The 23,989-nt window shown below is 34.8% G+C and overlaps 1 protein-coding gene across 8 annotated transcripts in view; it reads left to right on the top strand.

The window, feature by feature from the left end:
* DDHD1 (DDHD domain containing 1) overlaps positions 1 to 23,989 on the top strand; it is a 91,309-nt gene that overhangs the window by 31,066 nt on the left and 36,254 nt on the right. For 4 of the 8 annotated variants that reach the window (XM_030855006.2, XM_030855001.2, XM_030854998.2 and 1 more), the window contains exons 2-6: positions 7,862 to 8,035; positions 8,674 to 8,694; positions 15,590 to 15,691; positions 17,557 to 17,685; positions 18,766 to 18,913. In XM_030855006.2, coding sequence (XP_030710866.1) covers positions 7,862 to 8,035; positions 8,674 to 8,694; positions 15,590 to 15,691; positions 17,557 to 17,685; positions 18,766 to 18,913 — 574 coding nt within the window. The remainder of the gene's footprint in view (positions 1 to 7,861; positions 8,036 to 8,673; positions 8,695 to 15,589; positions 15,692 to 17,556; positions 17,686 to 18,765; positions 18,914 to 23,989) is intronic. The other 4 variants (XM_030855004.2, XM_030855002.2, XM_030855005.2 and 1 more) reach the window with 2 other exon arrangements.

The following is a 23,989-nucleotide window of genomic DNA, read 5'->3' as shown; positions in this document are numbered from 1 at the left end:
GAAATAGTCTTTTTACTGAACATATTACTGCCCTGAATAAATTGGTATTCTTCTATAAGGAATAGGAGGAGGATAGATACAGGACGGGCATCTAGCAGTTTCTTCCAAAATATGTGATCTTTATTTTTGCTGAATGTATTAGGATTCTCCTGAGAATAACAGAGATGATAAGGAATTGGCTCGTGCAGGTTTGGAGGTTGGCGAGTCCGAAATTTACAGAGATGTCCCAGTTCAAATCCAGAGGCCAGCTGGCTACTGTTAGAGCCAGGAAGCACCAGTGTTCCTGTTCAAATCACCAAGCAAGAAGAGCTTAATATTCCAGTTTGAAGGCTGTTGACAGAATTCCTTCTTATTTGAGGGAGGGTTAGCCTTTTCTTCTATTCAGGCCTTCAACTGATTGGATGAGGCCCACCTACATTATGGAGGGCAGTCTCCTTTCCTCAGTCTATGGATTTAAATGTTAATCTCATCCAAAAACACCTACACATTGACATGTACACACTGCTATATTTAAAATAAATAACAAGGACCTACTGTATAGCACAGGGAACTGTGCTGAATATTCTGTAATAACCTAAATGGGAAAAGAATTTGAAAGAATAGATACATGTATATGTATAACTGAATCACTTTGCTCTACACCTGAAACTAACACAACACTGCTAATCAAATGTACTCCAATATAAAATAAAAATAGACAAATAAATAAAAACAGAAAAACAAAAACACCCTCACAGAAACACCCAGAATGTTTGACCAAATATCTTGGTACCCTGTGGCTCAGTCAAGTTGATACATAAGAGTAACCACTCTGCATATAAAACTAAAACATGTATATTACCGACATGCCAAACATTATAGATATTTATAATATGGAAACAGAAAGATCCTTATAGTCCCACGTCCCCAAGATATCTGTTAATAATAGTTTAGTGTATTTTTCTCCACTTATTTTCAGTACATATGTATACTTTTATAAAACAGGATTATACTATTTATACATATATATGCACATGCACAAATATATATACATGTAGTATGATTTAATTTTTTCATTTCTATTTTAGACATTATTCCATGTCTTCTGAGCATTATCTCACTATGGGTTATTATCCGTTCATTCATATTTTGATTTATTTAATGAATATTTTTAACACCTGCTGTGTGCCAAGCATCATTTACATAGTCAATCATCTATTGGTAGAAATATAGGTCACTTCGTTTGTTTGTTTTTATTTGTTTTCTATTGTAAAATGAGATAAACATCTTTGTACTGTATCTTTAGGCATTTTTGCAAGAGTTCTTATAAAGTGTATTTCTAGAATTGATCTGTAAAAGATAGAAGTGTTTTTAGGTTTTAAAAGGTACTGCTAGGCCAGAGTTTCTCAGCCTCCGCACAGTTGACATTTTGGGCCAGACAATTCATTGTTGCTGGGAGGGGTGATGTGGGGTGCGGGGACCTGTCTTGTGCACTGTAGGATGTTTAGCAACATCCCTGGCCTAGATGCCAGCACCACCACCACCCCAAACCTTGATGAGTGAGGGATGAATCTGAGGGTGACTTAGGCGATAAAATGTATAGTCCTCAGTGTGTGTCCAGCTATAGTTGTAAGACACATGTAAGGAGGAGACATCTTGGATGACTTCCAGATTTCTGTCTTGGGTGACCAGCTAAATACTGTCAGCACACCACTTGCCATGATAGGGAATACAGGTGGAGTAACAGGTTTGTGTTCTGTTTTGTTTCTTCCAGGAAACTAATGTGTTCCATGGCTATTTGTGATTCTGGTAACTATTGATCTTTCTACTAGGAGATGTTCAGTTGGCAGTTGAATGTTTGGATGTAGAATTCAAGACAGAGGCCTGAACCAAAATGATGTAGTACTTGACCGCATACTGCTGGAATTCAAAGCTTAGGTGTAAAGCTCCCAAGACATCTATCCAGAGGATACATGCTTAGATTTATTTGGTTGGCCAAAAAGTGCCTTCGGTTTTTAAGTTAAAATAAAAGACACATTTTTAATTTTCACCAAGAAATTTATTGAAGAACATACTCACCCTTTTCTTCCACTGCCTTCTGCCATTTTTCAGGCAACTACATAAATCCATCTTCCCAAAATTTTTATCTTTTTGAGAAAAAAACGATTCCAGGGTGCCTTTTATAGTCTTCCAGGGAATTGAATTTTTTTCCATTAAGAGAATTTTTTCTTTTTGTTTTTTTGTTTGTTTGTTTTTTGCAGTATGCGGGCCTCTCACTGTTGTGACCTCTCCCGTTGCGGAGCACAGGCTCTGGACGCGCAGGCTCAGCAGCCATGGCTCACGGGCCCAGCCACTCTGCGGCACGTGGGATCTTCCCGGACCGGGGCACGAACCCGTGTCCCCTGCATCAGCAGGCGGACTCTCAACCACTGCGCCACCAGGGAAGCCCGAGAATTTTTTCTTTTTAATTTATTTATTTTTGGTTGCATTGGGTCTTCCTTGCTGTGCCCGGGCTCCCTCTAGTTGCGGCAAGCAGGGGGCCACTCTTTGTTGCGGTGCACGGGGCTCTCACTGCGGTGGCCTCTCCCGTTGCGGAGCACGGGCTCCAGGCGCACAGGCTTCAGCAGTTGTGGCGCACGGGCTGAGCCGCTCCACAGCATGTGGGATCCTCCCAGACCAGGTCTCGAACCCGTTTCTCCCGCATTGGCAGGCGGATTCCTAACTACTGCACCACTAAGGAGGCCCAAGAGAATTTTGTAAAGACCTAAATAAATGGAAATCCGGAGGTGCAATATCTGGTGAATACAGCAGATGAATCGGAACTTCCCAGCCCAGCTGTAACAGTTTTTGCCTGGTCATCAAAGAAATGTGCGGTCTTGCATTATCTTGATGGAAGATTATGCATTTTCTGTTGACTAATTCTGGATGCTTTTCGTCAAGTGCTGCTTTCAGTTGGTCTAATTGGGACAGTACTTGTTGGAATTAATCGTTTGGTTTTCCAGAAGGAGCTCATAATAGAGGACTCCCTTGCAATCCCACCATATACACAACATCACCTTCTTTGGATGCAGACTGGCCTTTGGTGTGGTGGGTGGTGGTTCATTTCGCTTGCCCCATGGTCTCTTCCATGCCACATTATTGTATAGTATCCACTTTTCATCGCCTGTCACAATTTGTTTATAAAATGGAACGTTTTCATTATGTTTACATAGAGAATTGCATGCAGAAATATAGTCAAGAAGGTTTTTTTTTTTTTTTTGCTTAACTTACGTGGAGCCCAAACATCAAAGTGATGAACATAACCAAGCTGGTGCAAATGATTTTCAGCGCTTGATTTGGGTATTTTGAGTATGTCGGCTATCTCCCGCGTGCTATAACGTTGATTGTTCTCAATTAATGTCTCGATTTGATCACTGTCAACTTAAACTGAACTACCTGACCGTGAAGCATCGTCCTTAGAGAAATCTCCAGGAAAAAACTTCTCAAACCACTTTTGACACATTCGATCAGTCACAGCACCTTCTCCATAGGTTGCACAAATCTTTTTTTGCATTTCAGTTGCATTTTTACCTTTCTTGAAATAATAAAGCATAATATGCTGAAAATGTTGCTTCGGTCTTCAATATTAAAATAGCTACACAAAAATTCACCAGTTTTGATAAGTTTTTTTAAATGCACGCTGATATGACAGCTGTCACATACAATCTAACAAAATTGTTTTGAATGAAGTGAAAGACTAAGTGCTACTAGAGCCATCTTATGAAAAAAACCGAATGAACTTTTTGGCCAATCCAATATTAGGCTCAAGAGAGGAAAGGATTTGAGAGTGTAGATGTGTGCTAAAACTTGTTTTACTCTTTTTAACTCTACTTTTTACTTCCATGGTTTTTATGGGGAGGCATGCTTGCCTCTGGTTTGTAAGTCTCATAATAGCCTGGCAATGTAAAATTTCCCAAATTATTTATTTAAAAATTACGAATACAACTAACTAGCCTGTATTTCTTGGGGAGAGAGATAAAAAGGGACCTTTTCCTGTTTGAGAATGTAGGTTGCATTGTGTGGTAGAAAGAGTTTGAGTGAACTTTGGAGTCAACATTGGTTAGAATCTTGGTTCTCATAATACTTGTTTGCCTCTAGGCAAATTATTTAGGTTCACTAAGAGTCATTTTACTCATTTGTAAAACTGGGGAAGTCATAGCTATCTTTAAGGTTACTGTTAAGATTAAATGAGATGAGCTTTTGGATGTGGAGGATAATGGCAGCTGTCCAAATCTAAATCTCTCCACACATTCTCCCCAAAAGCCACATACACATAAACCGTACATAGCTGACACCTTTTACTACGAGAGAGACAATACCACAAATTTTAAATTACTTGTAAGTAAAGAAACAGCAAATTACAGTAGTTCTTGTTACTGCTATAAACCTCTGAATCTGGAGACGGGGGCAGGCAGAGGCTTAAGAAACAGTGAAAATAGAGAGGAGATTAGAGGTTAAAATGAAGCACAAAGGCACCCTCAGAAAGAAAATGTCCTCCACACAACTGGCAAAATACGAACACAGGCTTGGGACTTGGTAATTCATAGCACTAACTGTAGGGAGGGTGTGTGAAAGTGAGAGGGACCAGAAGTAGTAACATCAGAGAAACATTGCTGGTGGGAGAGGAGAAAGAAAAGATACTGCCCCTTGGAGCCATGGCAATAAGAGGAAAGAAGAAGTAAGGAAAAAGTGAAGGGTCCTGGAGAAATGAAAGAAGAACAAGGCACACCAATCCAGTCTTCACTCACCACTACCACCACTGCCACCACCATAACATCCATCCATTAAAGGAGCTGCTCTTAATAATCTGCAGCAGCAGACACTCTGGAACTAAGAAGTCCATCCATAAAATGCTCATGAACAGAAATAAATTAAATGCCATACAAAGCTACTCTAAGAGGAATACAGAAAATGTGAGATCAGTACATTTCCACTGATTATAGTTCTTCCCCCAGAAGCAAACACAAAACAGAGAGAAACTGTATTGTAACACTCCAACCAAATATTCTCAAACAAACTTAGGGACATACTAATAGGGGCACTGATGAAAGGAAGGAAAACAACCAAAAGAATGAAAATGAGATGCAGAAAGAAGTAAAAAGCTTCAGAGAGGAAGTGGTTGAAATGCAATACAGGCAAAGAAAGACCCAACATACTTATAATTGGAGTCTCTGAAGAAGAAATCAGTGGAACAGAACTAATCCAAGGAAACTTTTCAGAAATAAGAGGAAAACTGAAATCTACAAATTAAAAGGACCCACCTTGGCAAATTGATTCAGAGCAATGAACTCTGAGTCATAAACTGTTAGAATTTAAAGACTAGTAAAACTGTTAGTAATTTTAAAGGCAAATTTTTTTCTGGGCCTCCTGGTGGGGGGAAAAAATCACATTACTAATAAAATTAGGCTTACATCAGACTTCTCTAGAATGCTATACAAAGGAAGGCTACAGTAGAGCATTTTTTAAAACTCAAGGAAACAAAGTTCAAGGTAGCCAACCTGTCCTTCAAGTATCAAGGCTATAGATAAGCAGCTTTGAACATGAAAGATTTTAAGAAATCTTTAGTGAGAATTTAATATATTGTAGATCCAAGACTAAAACAGTGGTGGGGACATGGGTGTAATTGTTATATGTAAGTGGGTAGAGAGAGAAAGGGGAAAATAGAATAAGATCATTCTCTATTATATAAGTAATAAGTGGGAATTTTGGATACCACTTAAAATGGACAGACCAGGTAATAAAAGTTTAAATAAACAAAAAAGAGACTTAGGACACTGTAAAATACATTCATACTCACACATGCATGTGTGAAGGTAACCCCTAGAACCAAAAATGCAAATATTCCTAAATACCAAAAGAATTTTTTTGAAAAGCAAAATCGTCAGCTAGAGAGAGTAATAAGTAAAATCATCAACTAGAGAGAGTAAGAATAATAAAAAATAGTAATTATAGAAAAAGAGAGTTCAAACATATCAGTTATATCAGTAAGCATAAATGAGCTTAACTCACCTATTAAAAGATTTTAAATGGCTTCATAAAGCAAAACCCAATTCTGTGCTGTATACAAGAGACACATCTAAAACAGAGAAAAGGGTTAAAAATAAAGGGATGTACAAAAACATCACAGGCAAATGGAAGCAATAAGAAAGCAGGGGTTTTTGCGGTATGCGGGCCTCTCACTGTTGTGGCCTCTCCCGTTGCGGAGCACAGGCTCCGGATGCGCAGGCTCAGCGGCCATGGCTCTGCGGCATGTGGGATCTTCCCGGACCGGGGCACGAACCCATGTCCCCTGCATTGGCAGGCAGACTCTCAACCACTGCGCCACCAGGGAAGCTCAGGGGGTTTGTAATCTTGATAGACAAAGTAGAATCTAGCACACACGCAAAAAATCATCAAACACAACAGAGTGTACTTTATAATGTTAAAACCCAAAATTTTCAACGAATTTATATTTTTGAGTATCTATCCACCAAATAACACAGCAAACATCTGACTATAGCAGAATTGCTATAGCAGAATAAAGGATAACGCAAGAAGAATTAGAAACACATAATAGGAGATTTTGAATACATCACAGTATAAGTCTGGTACAAGATGTTTCAGGATCATCTAGTAAATTTTGTTTCAAACCAGGAATTGGCCGTTTCTTTAAGGAAATGATATTTAGAGATCATGATCTTTATATCAGGAGGGCTCGCTTATACGGGGTTGGTCTTTATTTCTAGGCCTTTTTGGCACACAGAGCTTAGGATAATTTTTTTTTAATAGAAAATATACATCTTTATTTCATGCTGACATTTCTAATTGAAATTTAAAATACAGATTTATTTCTTTGATTTTTATATTTGTATCTCTTTTTACCTGTGCTAAAAATCTTGGTTTCTTATGATATTAATGTATTCTAATGATGAATAAAATTAATATATCTTAATCTACAGTTTCAAATTAACAATACCAATATTATTACAATTATAACAGCGTAGCTACTGCAAAAGTTTTAAGATATGTTTGCTGTTCTTTTTGTACATGGGGTATATCCTAATATGTATATACAAATTACTGGGTTTTGAATCCTCTTGAAATAACTTCTCTATATGTGGTTAAACCACCAACTCTGTATAGTAAGGTTCATTTTTTTTTTAATTTTGCTTTTTAGTTTTAGGGTTTTGTTGTTTCAATTTTATTTTTGCTTTATGGGTTTTTAAAAAAGTTATTTTAAAGGATTCAAGATAACTTAGCTAACAGTTGTGGTTTATAAATAGCAACTAAAAGTCTTAGGTTTATGGGACACTGTTTAATCAAAGAAATGTTCAGTTTTTCAAAGAAATTTTTTCTCAGTTTTTTTCTGAAATGGTTGAGGAATTTACTGTAATTAAAAGTGTCACTTATTCCCGTATACTCGCTGGGAGCCCTTGACCTCCAAGGCAGCCCTAAAAAATGTACCACACTATGACAATACACATTATTTCTAAACTACTTGTGGAAATTTATCTCAGTATTTTCTAAGACATTGGAACTATCACTGGAGTCTTGCATGAAGTTTGTCAACCCCTTAGCCTACTAATTTTGGTTACTTGGGGCCTCAGTTACATAGGTAACGCTCCTCTCCCTTTCTAATGCCAAAGTACCTTTTACGTGTACTATTTAATACAAGTAAAATTATATGTTGTAAGCAAAATTATATACTGTGGCTTGATGTCTGAAATTTAAAACTTTAAATGATTCTATTGGATCACGAAAGTCTTTTTGCCACAGCAGTAGTAAGATATAAAATTGTAGTTACTATTTCACTTCCTGAGAGGTTGGATCCTAAAACGTATAATTCTGTGATTTCCCTTTTCAGAGTCCGATAAAATACCAGTAATGCGTGGACAGTGGTTTATTGATGGTACTTGGCAGCCGCTAGAAGAAGAAGAAAGTAATTTAATTGAGCAAGAACATCTTAGCTGTTTTAGAGGTCAGCAGATGCAGGAAAGTTTTGATATTGAAGTGTCAAAACCCATAGATGGAAAAGATGGTAAGACCAGTTAATATATTTAATATGTTTTGTAAACCAAGTAAGTTGTTGATAAAGTTTAGAGTGGTTCCTAAGTTTAAAATAGTAATTCAGAAGTGTTAGAATTTATACAATTTGATTATTTCAAACATTTGATTATTATTTTAGAATTTAAAACTGCTATAAATTTCTGAACTATTTCCATTTTTATTTTACTTAATATGTGTTTTCATGGACATGACACATGATTTACTATAAATGTACAAATTGTTATAATGTGCTCTCTGAATTAGTTCTTTTGAGTAGCTTTTTAGTCATCAAAGAAAATTGAACTTATAAAAAATCCCTTGTCATTATATCAAAAGAGCAGTTTTGCTAATATTTTAATGTTGGTTCTTTTCCTGAAGTTTAAAAAACTTTAATTTCTTTTGTATAAGTCCCTTTTAGGTGTCTCCATATTGATAACCGTATCAACTTTTAGTTTGAAACAGTCTACTCCTTATATTTCCTTATTTGGCATTTGGATAGTTTTTCTTTCAATAGTTTAAAATACTTATATACTAGCCAAGATTGCCATGTTTCATTATGTGTCTGATCTTGAGTAAAATTCAAAATGTGTGGTAAAGTTAAAAATACTTCTGTTGTTCCATTTACTGCAGGCAGTGGGATCAGCTATTCCGGTGAGTATAACAGTACAGGTAGATTAGAATTTGTGGATTTCTCTAATTTTTTTTTTTTTCCTAAAAGTGTTTCTTCATCCATGCTTGCCTTTATTTGGGAAGTTTCTTGGCAAGCCCTACTTAATCTAGTGAATTAAACTATGAATTAAGTGATTTTTTTCCTTCTCCTTGTAAAACATCTATAAAGCAGAAAAACTCAATATTGATCAAGTAATTCACAGAATGCAGCTTGGAAAAAATGAATTATGTAGTTGGGAGCAATTGATTACATAACATAATTAATTACAAAACAATAAGCTTTAAATTGGCTTTTTTCCCCCTTATTGTTAATAACGTTCCAAGTCTTTTCTCTCTCCTATTCCTTACTGTTTTATCTCTCTCTGAACACACACACACACACACACACACAACACACACATGCAGGGAAACTGTATACTTTAGCTTATACCAAGTAAAAATATCTTTGTACCTTTAAAAGTCTGCATAATTGAGGAAAATGGTGGCTTCTAAATAAATTGGTAATTAGATCTAAGAAATGTCTATTATGTGCCAGATACCATATTCTAGGAATTTTAAATATTTCATTTTGCTAATCCCTGGAGTCAACTATGTTCTTATTTCACTGTGAAATTCAAGCTCAAGGTTCTTACAAATCAATATATAAAGAACAGTTCAGTATCTATAAAGCAGAACTGTATCTATATTCCTGCAGATTGCCATAAAGACAATACTCTGGTTAAAGCACAGATAGCAAATTTTGTATATCTCTGATCTTTTATTAGTGACTGAAATATTTTGGAACCTCTCATCACCACTATCAAAATAACCACAAAAGCCTACTACATAGTATTTGAAAGACTGAACTCTTTTCAAAATTTCATTCCTATTGGGAAAGGCTGAGTTCTGGATTTTTTCCTTTCTATTAATTCTCCATAAGTCTTGCCTCAAAAATGGCAGTTCACCTTGACAAACCCAGTTTATCCACCCAAATTCTTTACTATTAATGCATGGAAAAAACCCAGGAGCTTGGAGGAGGAAAAGGATGAGTATGAAAAATAAAAATAAAAGTATATTGTCTCCTTTCTCATACTGTGTTCAAAGCATTTCTTTTCCACTTGCTAATTCTCCCTGTGGAGGTTAGTCATCAGCTCTGTTTCATCTCTAGATCCCATCTACTTGGAATCTGAAATGTTAAATGGAGCAGCATACTTCAGATTTCTTCAAAGTGCCCTAATTTTATGATCCAGTCACTTAAATAAGTCTGATAAAAGAACATAGTTTGTATGAGTATATCTTTGAGTCTGTGTCAATTCTCGAGTATCAGTCTAGGATATTATATATAGTAGTATTTTTTGCTAGCTTTAAAGAGTGGTAAAATTCTAATTAGTAATAACAGAAAATTGTTAAAATGTTAGAACACTTTTGTATTGTAATCTTCCAAAATGATGATCTTTTGAGGTTCATTGGAAGAAAAATTGACTTTTTAAATATACTGTGACATAAAACATCAGCATGTTTTGTTATCAACAAAGGTTATAAATTCAATTCAGTATATATACTGTTGTCATGAATTTTCAGCCATTTTATTTATTATTTAGTATTATGTAAAGCATACATTCATGTGTTAAAATGTGACTTTTGACTTTGAAGATTATGGGAAATTCTGTAGTACATTTGAAAATTATCACTGGTCTTAATGAAAGAACATCTGCTGCCCAAAAAGCTACTGTTGTTGGAAAAATAACTCAAATTTATAATACAAAGATAAAAAGTATTACAATTTTTTGATTATTTCACTTCTTACCTCCAAGCTTTTGAAATGTCATATTTTATCAATCTGAGGGGGGAAAATAGCTTTTCCACCTAAGTCTTCTCATGTACATAGGATAAAGCCTTGACTCTTCATATTGTTAGAAGATTTTGAATATTCCTTGTGCAGATAGTACTGTGCCAGTTACTTTTGTGAAAGAAACAGACAGGGTTTTGGCTCTCAGGGAGTTTTAAACCTTTGGGGATGACAAAGCCTGCAGATGAGAAGTTACAAAGAGTAAGTACAAGGTAACAAAGTAGACAGTGCATGTTAAACATTCTGAAAAAGGATGTACAATAGAGTATTTATTGTACAATAAATTGTACAATATTTTTGTACAATTGTACAAAATTGTACAATACAATTGTACAAAATTGTACAAATTGTACAATACAATTATTGTATTGTAGAGTATACAATAGAGTACAATCCCGTATTTAATAATTTAAAATAATTTTAAAGTACTATATTCAAGAACTCTTTTTAAGTGCTCTGGGGAATTCCTAAGAAACTTAACAGAGTTATTGCCTTGAAGGACATAAAATACTAATGAAATAAAATAAAATACTAATGAAATAAAATACTAATTCCTTTTTCTTCTGCCCTTATCTATGTCTTGGTTAGGGTAGTTATTGCCACAAATACACTGAATATATTTATTATTCTCTCCTTATTAATTATCGTACTAATCTCAAAGTAAGCATTGAATTAAAAAGATCTGTTGGGGCTTCCTTGGTGACACAGTGGTTGGGAATCCGCCTGCCAATGCAGGGGACATGGGTTCGAGCCCTGGTCCGGGATGATCTCACATGCCGCGGAGCAACTAAGCCCATGTGCCACAACTACTGAGCCTGCACTCTAGAGCCCGTGAGCCACAACTACTGAAGCCTGCACACCTAGAGCCCGTGCTCCACAGCAAGAAAAGCCACCGCAATGAGAAGCCCGCACGCTGCAAAGAAGAGTAGCCCCCGCTCACCGGGACTAGAGAAAGCCGCGCGCAGCAACGAAGACCCAACATAGCCATAAATGAATGAAGGAATGAATGATCGATTGAAGTTTAGCATAACTTTTTTATCATTCAAAGAAAGATAAACCCCCAAAGTATAATTATGTGATTTAGATTTCATTTTCTCTGAGAGTTAAAATTAAAAATGATTCTCTTCCCACCCCACCTCTTAGGCTAGGAAATGTTTATCTAGCAGCCTAACAAATGAAAACTAGAAGTTCACTGGGATGAATCATACAAATAAAACCAGGCCTTCAAATAAGTAAATTTGTAAATACTTAAAAGTACTAGAGTAGTATTTCCCTCATTTTATAATTTATCTATGCAAGCAGTAATCAGTAAAAAAAAAAAAAAAATGGTTGAACTAAATGGGTAGTTCTGCACCTGCTCTAGTCAAAAAATGCATAACTTCAATCCAGTTATGAGAAAACATCAGACAAACTCAAATTGAGGGACATTCTACAAAGTAACTTACCAGTATTCTTCAGAAGTGTCAAGGTCATATTTAACTAGATGGGGGGAATCCTTTCACAATGTATGTCAAATCAACACAGTATACACTTTCAATGTCTTATAATATTGTCAATTGTACCTCAGTAAAGCTGAAAAAAATTTTTTAAGTGTCAAGATCAGGAAAGACTGAGGAATTTGTCGTAGTTTAGGGGAAACTAAGGAAACATAACAAAATACAACATGGTACCCTGGATTGTATCCTAGGACAGAAAAGGACATTAATAGAAAAACTGGAGAAATCGGAATAAAGTCAATATTTTAGTTGATAGTATTATACCAATGTTAATTTCTTAGTTTTGATAATTGTACTATAGTTATGCTAACATTAGGAGAAGCTGGGTGAAAGATATTATGGTAACTCTGTACTATTTTGCAACTTTTCTGTAGGTTGAAAATTATTCCACAATAAAAAGGTGTTTTGTTTTTTCTTAAGGCCAGTAGAGAAATTGAAATAGTAAAAAATATTTAGTTAATCCAAAAGAAACAACAAAAGGAGAAACAAGAAACACAGACAGAACAAAGAAAATATATGGGAAATGGTAGACCTAAATTCACCCATATCAAAACTATAGTAAATATAAGTGAACTAACACTTAAATTAAAAAACAGAGATCGACAGATTTGCTAGGAATGCAAGATCCAACTGTATGCTGTATAGTAGAGTCACATTCAATATAAAATCACAGGTAGGCTGAAAGTAAAAGAAAAAAAAATGGACTTTTTACTGTTCAGGCTAATTTGGTGTGCTATGACAGCACAAGTATTAGTGGATCTCTAAGGATTTACAGCATTTAACAATTTGGCATGTAGTGTATATGCCTGTCCTATTGCTGGATAAGGATATCCCAAACTGTGAATATATCATTTCAAAAGTCTGAAAGGGGGAGGGCCGGGGTGGGGAGAGGGAAGGAGTATTAACCCTTTCTAATCGGCTTTTCTTTTCCTTTCTCTTTGGTGACTAAGAGGACTCCCACCTTCTAGCTTTTAGTTATCAATTTTTATAAATGTATTTAATTTAATTTCTCTGAGATCCAAGAAGATTGACAGAAGTTTTCTCATTATAGTTGGTAGGTTTGAGATGTGCAAACCTACTTCCCTTGCGGTTGAGATTATCTAGGTTGCCAGCTTTTATAGAGGGAAAAGTTATAGAGTTATTCTATTCTAGGAAGTAGTATATCATCAGCAACCCCCCCCCTTTTTTTTTTTTTCTTTTTTTTGCGGTACGCAGGCCTCTCACCGTTGTGGCCTCTCCCGTTGCAGAGCACAGGCTCCGGACGCGCAGGCTCAGCGGCCATGGCTCACGGGCCCAGCCGCTCCGAGGCATGTGGGATCCTCCCGGCCCGGGGCACGAACCCGTGTCCCTTGCATCGGCAGGCGGGCTTTCAACCACTGCGCCACCAGGGAAGCCCAGCAACCCCCTTTTTTTGATACTCTGCTTTCAGAATTATATAATGAAGAACATTTCTTTAAGAGATGAATTATAGTACAGAAATTTATTGAAACACTGTATTTTAGTACTTAAAATCTTTTTCATTGCTTTGTAAGACTTTAATACATAAATGAAAAGTTTTATTAAATGTTAGCATTTAATTAGCATTTTAGTTGCATTTTGTGTTTATGCATACTTTTGCTAACACTATATAAGAATTCTTAACTAAAACTTTATTTTAGTGATCCTTGTTGGAATGATAGTAAACCTTTTTGTCTCTAGTGTACTTATGGTGGTACTTATCCTTTGCTTTGGGTTGAAAAAAAGTTAAGCTCTCTGTGCTAGAGGATGTTGTAACAAAGCAAATGATTTTCAAGTGAAAATAAGAATTAAATATGAGAAGAAGGTAAAGAAGCATGTCTATCCAATTTTGTGAAAATTTTTAAAATATGTTTGTGATTTTAGTATATTGGGGTGTTTGGCTTTATGTTAATCCTTAAATTAGTATTCCTTTAGGGGAAAAAAAGCCTTTCATTTTTGTATCTTGACTAACTTTTAGAAAGTGTTTATGTAATTTTAAGTGTGATCAGGTGGTCCATGTGTTTCCCACTAGTTCTTTTTTAGTAAATGTGGAATTGTTTCATGTTAGTTTTACTAGTAGAACTATAAAATCTAGGTTTTGTTTGAGCAGTACAGTCTCAAGTTTATGCCAAGTTTGATCTACTTTGTTATGTTAGCTTTTTCCTAAGGATTTTTTTTGTGTGAAAATGTTTCTTGCAAGTGATACATCTACTCCTCAGTAACTGACCAGAAGGCACATGAAAGAAGAAACATGTTCAGTGAAGAAAATTACTTTGGTTGTCATTTTCCACCCCTCTGTGACAATGAGATGTTTTCATAATCCTGATTTTACAACCCAGTTTTTAATTCTTGTCTATACTTTTTTATAGTCATCTAATTACATACAGTTAAAGTTAGTAAGTGCCTCATAAGCATTTCTCAATTACCTTTATCACATATATCTTTAAATATACCTTATCTGTATGTAACAGCAGGTTTCTTTTTTAACTTCTAGTACTATACAACGGGAATTAAGTATTTTTGTATTTGAGCAGTGTTTAACCTTTGAATGTCACATTAATGTAGAAGGGAGTGAGGATGAAAATCAAATGTATTAGAACATAAATTTAAGCTAAATCATAAAGATTCTGTGATTAACTGAACGGTAAAGAAAATGATTTTAAGATTCAATTCTAAGTGGATTTTAAAATAAATGCTTATTTAAAATGTAAAGAAATTTATTGATATATAACTAGCAATATTTGACAGGGAAAGAGTTGACTTTAAGGTTATCTACTGATTTACCAAATACCAAGTCTATGTCTGGCTTTACTCTGTTGTCTGCTTTACTCTGTTGTCTGTTTTACACTTACAAGATGTCACAGCATACATTTTTACTAATGACTTTTTTTTGTCATTCTGTTGCTAACAAATCTTTCATTACTTTGTCACTAATAAGTCAGTTCAAAGTAGAGCTTTCAACTTAATTTTTTGGGGGAAAAGTTTCATTTTTAAAAGTATTTTAACAACTTGAACAGAGTTGTGAAAAGAATATTTTGTTCTGTGGGAAGGCTCTATTTACACTTCAGTAAGGGAAAGCATCTAGTGGAATGTATACTGTGGTATCTTCTTAGGAAAGCTTCATTAGATGGTTATTTATTGCATTTTCAGTTTGCACATCAGATGTTGGCTGTGTCATAGTCACAAATTTGGTGAGAGTAAATAACCTTAGTATTGTAAAGATGTGGTTTATAAATCTCTTATGCGTACAAAAATGCTGTGTTCTATTTTTTTATTCCATCTATACAAAGACATTAAAAATGGTGATCACATAGTTGTCTTTAATTGATAAATTTAGATATCATTTGCCTTTTTTACTTTCAGTAAAAGTAGAGCATATATTTGATAAACATTATTAAACTAACATTTTGCTGCACTGATTTTTAATTAGGAATTATATAAATAAAGCATTTAGAATAATGTTTGTCAAATACAACTCACTTTTTAAAGTTAATACAACAAAAAGGCAAACCTCATTTAAAATTTACTTTGAAGCTCAGTGTTTTTGCTTTCTTAGTTGTCTACCACCTCCCTCCCTTCTCCCTCCCTTCTCTGTTCAAATGGAGAGGATATAAGGAGAGTACAGATGCGGCAGGTCTTAAACGAAAGCGTTCCCAAGGTACAGTAATTGTAGTTTTACTTCTCCATGTAGTTATATTCCTGGCTTGTAGCTTTCAGTTGTGATTATAGCATTCGGTTGTATTTAGAGCATAGAAATTACTAGTATTTTAGAAATGTATCCATTGTATTATTTTGCTTAGTGTTAATTATAAGTGGTGTAAACATTTGCAAACAATGTGTATAGTTCAATAATGGGATATTCGCCAATATTAAGATGCTTTAAGACAACACAAAGGTTTAGAGAGAAACAAAATTTTGTTGGCTTAACTTGGTCTTATAGTTTTAATGTTTCAAGCGTATGTTGCTCAAAACTATTTTAACAAAATGCAGTTTTGAAACATTGGATTAAAAGGCTTAAAGTACTGACTTGGATCAGACATAGAAGTAGAAAAAGAAATAATTATTAAACTCTTGCAAAAGATTTTTTTTAATTTATGAAAAGTTCTTTTATTTAAAACCTGAGTTTGTACACTGGTTTTATGTTTTACTTGCAACTGAAGATGTTATTCATGTTTGTTATGTTAATTGCATCTTGGTCTTGTGTTCAATATTAGTAATGTGTCCTGGCAGGTAAGTAAGATATAAATAGATTTTTCGTAAGTTTTTGAAGTGGCATTTGTACCATAACTCAGAAGTACATTTCCCTGGCAATGATTTGCTTTTCTATGTATTCTAGTAAGGAATAGCTTTTCACAAAAATGTCTTATGATCTTAGATCTTGACCAGGACTCCATCCTTTCATAGTTAGCATCTTCAAATCAGGAGAGTTGGACTCTGTCACTAACTAGCTTTGTGGCAAGTCACTTAATCCCTTTGTACCTGTATGTCTTTATATATAATGGGAGATATTTTTGCCTAAAGAGGATTTTAAGAAAATAAATTAGGCATAGTGATTTGAAGGTGGCTCGTTTTCTGAAGGTATGTGAATTTTTCTTACCTCTATACAAGAGATAAAGAGGAAAAGTTGAAGTCCTTCAGACAATAAGACATCAAACTGTGAATTGGTGGACAAGTTTTGACAATTTTCTTAACTGTTGCTTCCACAAACGTTACTAAATTTGTGACATGTGGCAAGTACTGTGCTATGACTGTGTTTGGTGCTAGTGATACAAAATGACCAAGGTATGTCCCTGCCTCACAGAGTTTGCGTATTCCTGAAGGATATAGGTTTGCATTTTTTTTTTTTTAAAGAGCTCATTTTCACCAAGCATACCTCGGTTACAGAAATGAAATAACCATACTAATTTGAACATCATAGTAGGAAAAAATTTATTTCTTGTTAAAAGATCTTTCAACCTTGGAGCTCTGTTATGGTGGGCAATATCCAGTGATAACTGGCTTTAGTATCTGTTCCAAAAATACCTTATATTCTAATAAATTAGATGATTCTCTTCCCAGTTTAAAGATAATTTTTTTTTCATCTGAGTCATGTTTTATCTTGTGCTGAGTGAAATTTTCACAGATCAAAAAATAAAATCAACAGAAGAAATGAAACTTAAGTTTCTATGTCAACTGTACTGAGAACTTTCATGAAGGTGTATATCCCTTAGTCCTAAGGAATGGCCACATCACCTGGGAAAGCAGTTCTTTAATAATCAGAGGATATTTCCTATAGAGGTTAAAATTATGGTAGTTAAGCCAGTTTATTCCATGTTGTTCCAACAAGTTGCCTTTTCCTGTAGCATGCTTAATAACTTATAAAGTCCCTATCCATTACTTGTTTCACATCAATATATGTTTCAATGAAATAGTTTTTTATTGAACTGAGTTAAAATATTGATTCAAAAAATCTGTGTATTATAATTTTCACACAAATGAAGTTTGTCTTGGAGACCTTCAAATTAGTTTTTCCTTTTGCAACAGCTATTCATAGTTTCAAGCTGAGTCGAAACCACGTGGACTGGCACAGTGTGGATGAAGTGTATCTTTATAGTGATGCAACAACATCTAAAATTGCAAGAACAGTTACTCAAAAACTGGGATTTTCTAAAGGTATTTGTTAAATATTACTAGAGTTTGTCAAAATGTTGGGAATCTAACTTTTTCTCTTATGTTCAAAATAGATGATCCAGGTTTTATTTTTAGTATTTTTTAAGTATGTATTAAATTTAGTGCCAGTTACTACCCTGTTAAACTCTTTTTAAGGTGACTGAGTTAACATGTGTTCATTAATGAATAATTATATATTTAGAATGGTCTGGCAAGATTAATAAATACACTTTTTACTTATAAAAGCACAAAAGCAGTCAAACCTGAGGCAGTGCTGTGAAATAAAACATGGCAGTTGAAATATAGTGTCAGTAAAGGTGAAGACTGGACATTTTTCAGTGGATCTAGTGAGATGTAGGTCATCGGTGACTTAGATGGATTGCTGGGACAGAACCAGATTGGCATGGGTTGAAGTTTAAGTAGAAGTTGAAGAAATGGAGGCAGTGAGAATAGATAGCTCTTTAAACAAGTTCGACTAAAAGAAAGAGAAGAGGGACTGGTACTTGGGAAAGAGGTGAATGCATTATGAAAAAATCTTTCAAAAATTTTTTCTAAGTCTGATAATTTTTTTACTGTCTTATTTTTAATTCTTTGATAATAGATGTGCTTGAATATTTACATGTTCATTAGTCAGTTGTATTTGTTTTGTGAGTTACTTTATCAACATCTTTAGCCCATTTTGCTATTTGGTTGATTCATTTCACTTTTTGATGAATAAGTTCTTTTTGTATGCTTACGTAATTAACTTATTACTGTGTGTCATATTTTGCAAAAACTTTCGCAGTTTGTCATTTGTCTTTTATCTTTGCTTCATGATACATTCATTATAGAGAAGTTTTTAATTTTTATGTGTTCAGTTCATCCTTTTTTCTTTCCTTTTGCCTTATGGTTTCTGTCTTCGCTGTCATGTCCAGTTCAGCAGTTTATATTAGAACTGATCAATACTTATCTTACAAATTTTATCCCCCCCAACCCAGTGAAATTTTTTCATAGTATTCCTTTTATTTCTTTATTTTTTCAATATATTGTGAAAATGCTATTTCTGTAATAAACAATAAACTTAGAATCATAATTTTCCTACAGCGTCAAGTAGTGGGACCAGACTTCATAGAGGTTATGTAGAAGAAGCCACATTAGAAGACAAGCCATCACAGACTGCCCATATTGTATTTGTTGTGCATGGCATTGGGCAGAAAATGGACCAAGGAAGAATTATCAAAAATACAGCCATGTGAGTTCTTTGATGAATACATTCTCCATCTAGTCAGAGTCCAAACTTCTGTCCAGGCTATAATAGAGTTTAATTGTTATGCCACGTGCTTCTTCAGTACCAACTGTTCTATCTGTTTAAGTTGTAGAGTAAGTTTCTGGACCAGATTTTGAGAGTGATTATATCTAGATGATGCTGATGATATTTATTTGATTCTTTTTCCTCCATAACATGGAGAAGAGGTTTAAGAAAGCCTTTTTAACTTAATATATTGTTAGTTTACATTAAACTGAGGTTGAAAGCAAGAAAAAAGTCTGGTTTGAAGTTTGTATGTTACTCTCTGAATTGCAGAAACTGAGAATACTGTATAATTATGAAAAAGCTAAGAATTGTTTAAGTTGCCAGTCAGCAGCTTAACTTGTCCAAGTAATTACAACCAGAGGAAATTGAACTCTAAATTTTACATGGAGAAGAAACAGTGGGTGCTTTGCCAACACACCAGGCCTGTTACTTACCGCGTTTATTTATATTCAGCTTTATTCTAAAAAATTTTTAAGATGTTGTTGGGGGGAGGGATGTTTGTATTTGTGCTTCAAAAATGTTGAGGACTGTGTAAAAAGGAAATTTTAGAGTTAAGGGTACCACCACAAACTTGGCTCTGAGCTAGCACCCAGTATAAAGAAAAATCTTATCAGATTTATAATATGATGAGAACAAATCAGTTGTTGAGAACACAGTTTATCAGGTTCTGAAGCTTCAAGTAAGTGTATTTCTTGAGTCCTTATAAAGCAAATACTGTGTGATACCAGGAACTGTGTCCTCAGCAGTATCTCTATAATAATACAGTGTTCTGTTTCACTTTTTATTGTAATACCTCTTAATGCCAGCTCATGGATTAAAATAAAAATACAGTTCAATTTGGAAAAAAAACTCTTTGTCAGATACTTCTAGGCCATCCTGATCCTTGTCAATCTCCATAGCTTGTATTACAGAGATCTCTTCCCTCTGATTCTGATTTTATTTTCTGACGATTTGCACATGACTTCCCACAACATTTATATTATGTTCTGTGTCAAGATGCTAATTTTCTGCTTGGTTATCTAAGGAACCTGAGAAGTAGTTTTAACAACATGTTCTCTCTGGAGCTATTGATAATTGGAAAGGTACCAGCTTCATTTCTTTGGGTGCAAGTGAGGGAAAACTTAACTCAAAAGGAGGATTCAGTAGCCCATAAAACTGACAAGTCTAAGATTTGCCAAACAAGTCATCAGAATCCAGTTGCTATCTGTTCTACTTGCCTTCATTTTTGAGCTATTTTCAGATGTCTCCTGTGGTTCCAGATGTGGTTTATATCATCTTGTGTTCGAGTTCAAGAAGAAAAGTCTTTTTTTCCAGAAGTCCCTGCTAGTCTATGCATTTCAGTGACTGATGGTGTCACCTCCAACTGCCTGAGTCTATGCATGGCCATGGTCTGATCTGCAAAACTTGTCATCACCCTAGAATCAGATGGAAGTTGGCTTCATCATAACCATAGGGAGAGGTAGAGCCACAGATAAAAATCAAGAGCTACCACTGGAAGTAGGATGAGTAAATATAAGGTGGCTCAAAAAAAAGTGTTCAGGGCTTCCCAGGTGGCGCAGTGGTTGAGAGTCCGCCTGCCGATGCAGGGGACACGGGTTCGTGACCCGGTCGAGGAAGATCCCACATGCCGCAGAGCGTCTGGGCCCGTGAGCCATGGCCGCTGAGCCTGCGCGTCGGGAGCCTGTGCTCCACAACGGGAGAGGCCACAACAGTGAGAGGCCCGCATACCGCAAAAAAAAAAAAAAAAAAAAAAAAGTGTTCACTACAGAGAAGATGGCCATCATTTCTGCAGAGACAGGTTAATTTGATGGGAAACTCCTCACATAAATTAGTAATTGATGGAAAATATTCAAATAGAAAGGAATTCTGCTCAATAATAGATGGGAAAGTTCAAAGGATTTCTTACCCTTCCCCGGCTTTCTACCATTCCTAAGTTAGTTGTTCAGGACTTTAAAGAAAGTAAAATTAACTTCATCCTTGTCATTGCTACTCTGAAGCTTGCTTGTACTTACGATTTGATTTGTGAGACTACTGTTGAAATGAGCAACATAGAATAAGGGGTTACCACACTCCACTTCTTTGGCAACCTGCTGTTCTCTGAGGATCTCTTGAAATCACGTCCCAGAGGCCTGGAAATAGAGATTTTCGCCTCTTACCTTATTTTAGTGAATGTGCAAATGAATTCAAACTGGATTTAATCAATTTTGTTCCAGCAAAATATGTTTATTATTTAAATGAGTTGAGAAGAAAGTTTATAGACAACTTCTAGGAATATCAGAATTGGTTTACTAAAAGAGATGAATGTATTTTAAATACAATTGGATTTACTTTTTGTGGCATTTTAGTACAAGGGAAATCTTTACTGAACTTATATATCTAATAGAATAAATTAGTAATTTTATTTTTTAATATCTTTATTGGATTATAATTGCTTTACAAATTAGTAATTTTAAAGCTACAATTTTAGAAGAGTAAAGAGACTTTTAGTTCAGCCTGGCAGATTTAACACATAGCTTATCTTATTACCTCCTAAAACCTCACTGAAAATGATAGCAAAATAATTTTTTAATAAATTGGTGTAGACCCATAGGTACAGAAAAAACTGGGAGGACACAACAAACAAGAATGTCAACAAGATTTATTTTTTGAATAGGAAATACATTCACATGGTTCACAAATCAAAATAGGAAAATGTATAGAGTGAAAAACGTCTGACTCCTTTCCTGTCTCCATCTTCCCCCAGTGTCACTCATCCTTGTGTCTCAAAGCAATGTTTTTTATCTTATATTCTTCTGGAGTTTCTTTAGACAAAATACAGATTATTTTCACTCATAAGGCAGCATACTATATACACTCTAGACATTGCTTTCTTATGTAAAAAAATGTATCTTGGATATTATTTGCATGATTTTCTATTGCCCCCCTTTCATATATATGTGTAATATATATATTATATATAATATATATATATTATATATATTACATATATATAATATATATTCTTAAAACCAGTTAGTTTATCAATTGATTGTTTTCCTAATTGAGAATTATAAAGACTTTTTTTTTCAGAGCTATTTAATGATCCTTAATTAAACGGTAATTCTCAGGTGCTATTAATCTCTTCCTTCCTTTTTCAAAATATGAACTAAACATTCACTGCCTAGTGGGAGAACATGGAAGTTTAATAAGCTTAGAACTGAAATCATGAGTTTTGTGCATGGCATTACAGCTGCACAGTAATGGGTTAAGTCTGAGCTGTAGGATAATATTTTTAAATCATTCCTTTTTCTTGTTTCCTCCATCCCTCCTTGGTCTCAGTGTTTCTCATGTAGTCAAGACCTATATATTTAGGAAACAGATTTTATTATTTTTAGTAAGGCAATAGTAGGGACATAGCGTGTGCGTTCTCTCTCTCCCGCTCTCTCTCTCTCGCTACCTATCTATTTGTCTATCTCTATCTCTGTCCCTCCCTTTTTTCCTCCATCCCTGATTATCTTCTTTCATCTTTCTTTCCTTTCCTTTCCCTTGCCCCTCTTTTGTGTGTGTGTGTGTGTGTGTGTGTGTCACTCCAGTTAATTACAACCAAGTGATTTAGTAGACATACCTGCTTGCCTAAAGTATCTACATATGTGGCCATTTGAGAACTATGATAGTGATCCTATGGAGTAGAGGATTGTCTCAGTTTACTGTAGAAGAGGACAGTATTTTAAACAAATGTAGTGTTTGAGTTTATAAGTCAAAATCAGGGTTCTTCAGCCTCATCACTATTAACATTTTCGACCAGGTAATTCTTTGCTACGGGTGGCTAACCTATACATTGTAAGATATTTAGCAGTATCCCTGACCTCTACCCACTAGATGCAAATAGAACCCCTAGTTGTGACAACCAAAAATGTCTCCAAAAAAAAAAAAAAAGTCTCCAGACATTGTCATTGTCCCCTGGAGGGGGGAAAAAATAAGTATATGCATGTTTGAGAACCACTAGCCTAAATGAACTTCTTTATTATTTTGTACATTCAGACAGCAACGTACATACCACTTCCTGATTATTATATCATAATGAAATATATATGAGCTATATAGCCATCAAAAATGAATAAGTGCATAGAATAATATTAGAAATCTTAAAATATATTCCTTCTTGTATATGTTCAAATTTGTTAAAGCTGAATACTTGAAAGATGGCAAAAAAAAAAAACTTTTTAGAATGTGGTAATAAAAGAGTCTGAAGTTTTGGCTATCATCTTTATTTTCAGTGATGTTAATGGAAGCAGATTTTCTTTTTCACAACCTAGAATCTATATAGACTTTTTAAATGGCAACTTTGGTGGTAGATAATCAATAAAATATAATCATATTGTAAATAATGCTTTAAAAACATACGAGAAGGACTTCCTCGGAGGCGCAGTGGTTAGGAATCCACCTGCCAATGCAGGGGACACGGGTTCAATCCCTGGTCCGGGGGGATCCCACATGCCACAGAGCAACTAAGCCTGTGCGCTCCACACACCACAACGAAGAGTAACTCCCGCTCGCTGCAACTAGAGAAAGCCTGTATAGCAATGAAGACCCAACATAGCCATAAATAAATAAATAAATAAACAAATAATTTTAAAAATAAAAATATACTAGAAATGGAGAAAGATAGACTTTTAACAAATAGTGTGTTGGGATAGCTAGGCAGCCATATGGAAACATTTAAATTGGGCCCATTTTTCACACTAAGATAAATTTCAGTGGGATCACATTTGAACCTAAGAAATGAAACCATACAAATACTATGGATTTAAAAGGTAGGATTGAGGGGAGTTTGAATTCTTATGTACCTTAGTAATAGAGAAAACTGTCCTAACTATAACTTGATCCAGAGACCTTAAGGGAAAATATTGATAAATATATAATCCCAAAAAAACCATATGGCAAAAAAAAAGAAATAAGACAAACTGAGAAAATCCATTTGCATCTTGTATCACAGATGAACAGTTAATATCTCTAAATATAAAGAACTTCTAAAAA

This window comes from Globicephala melas, chromosome 2 (assembly GCF_963455315.2).
Source record: "Globicephala melas chromosome 2, mGloMel1.2, whole genome shotgun sequence".
In the NCBI taxonomy this organism is placed as follows: Eukaryota; Metazoa; Chordata; class Mammalia; order Artiodactyla; family Delphinidae; genus Globicephala; species Globicephala melas.
Note: the sequence above shows the minus strand (reverse complement) of the source record. Positions and strands in the feature narration are given on the sequence as shown.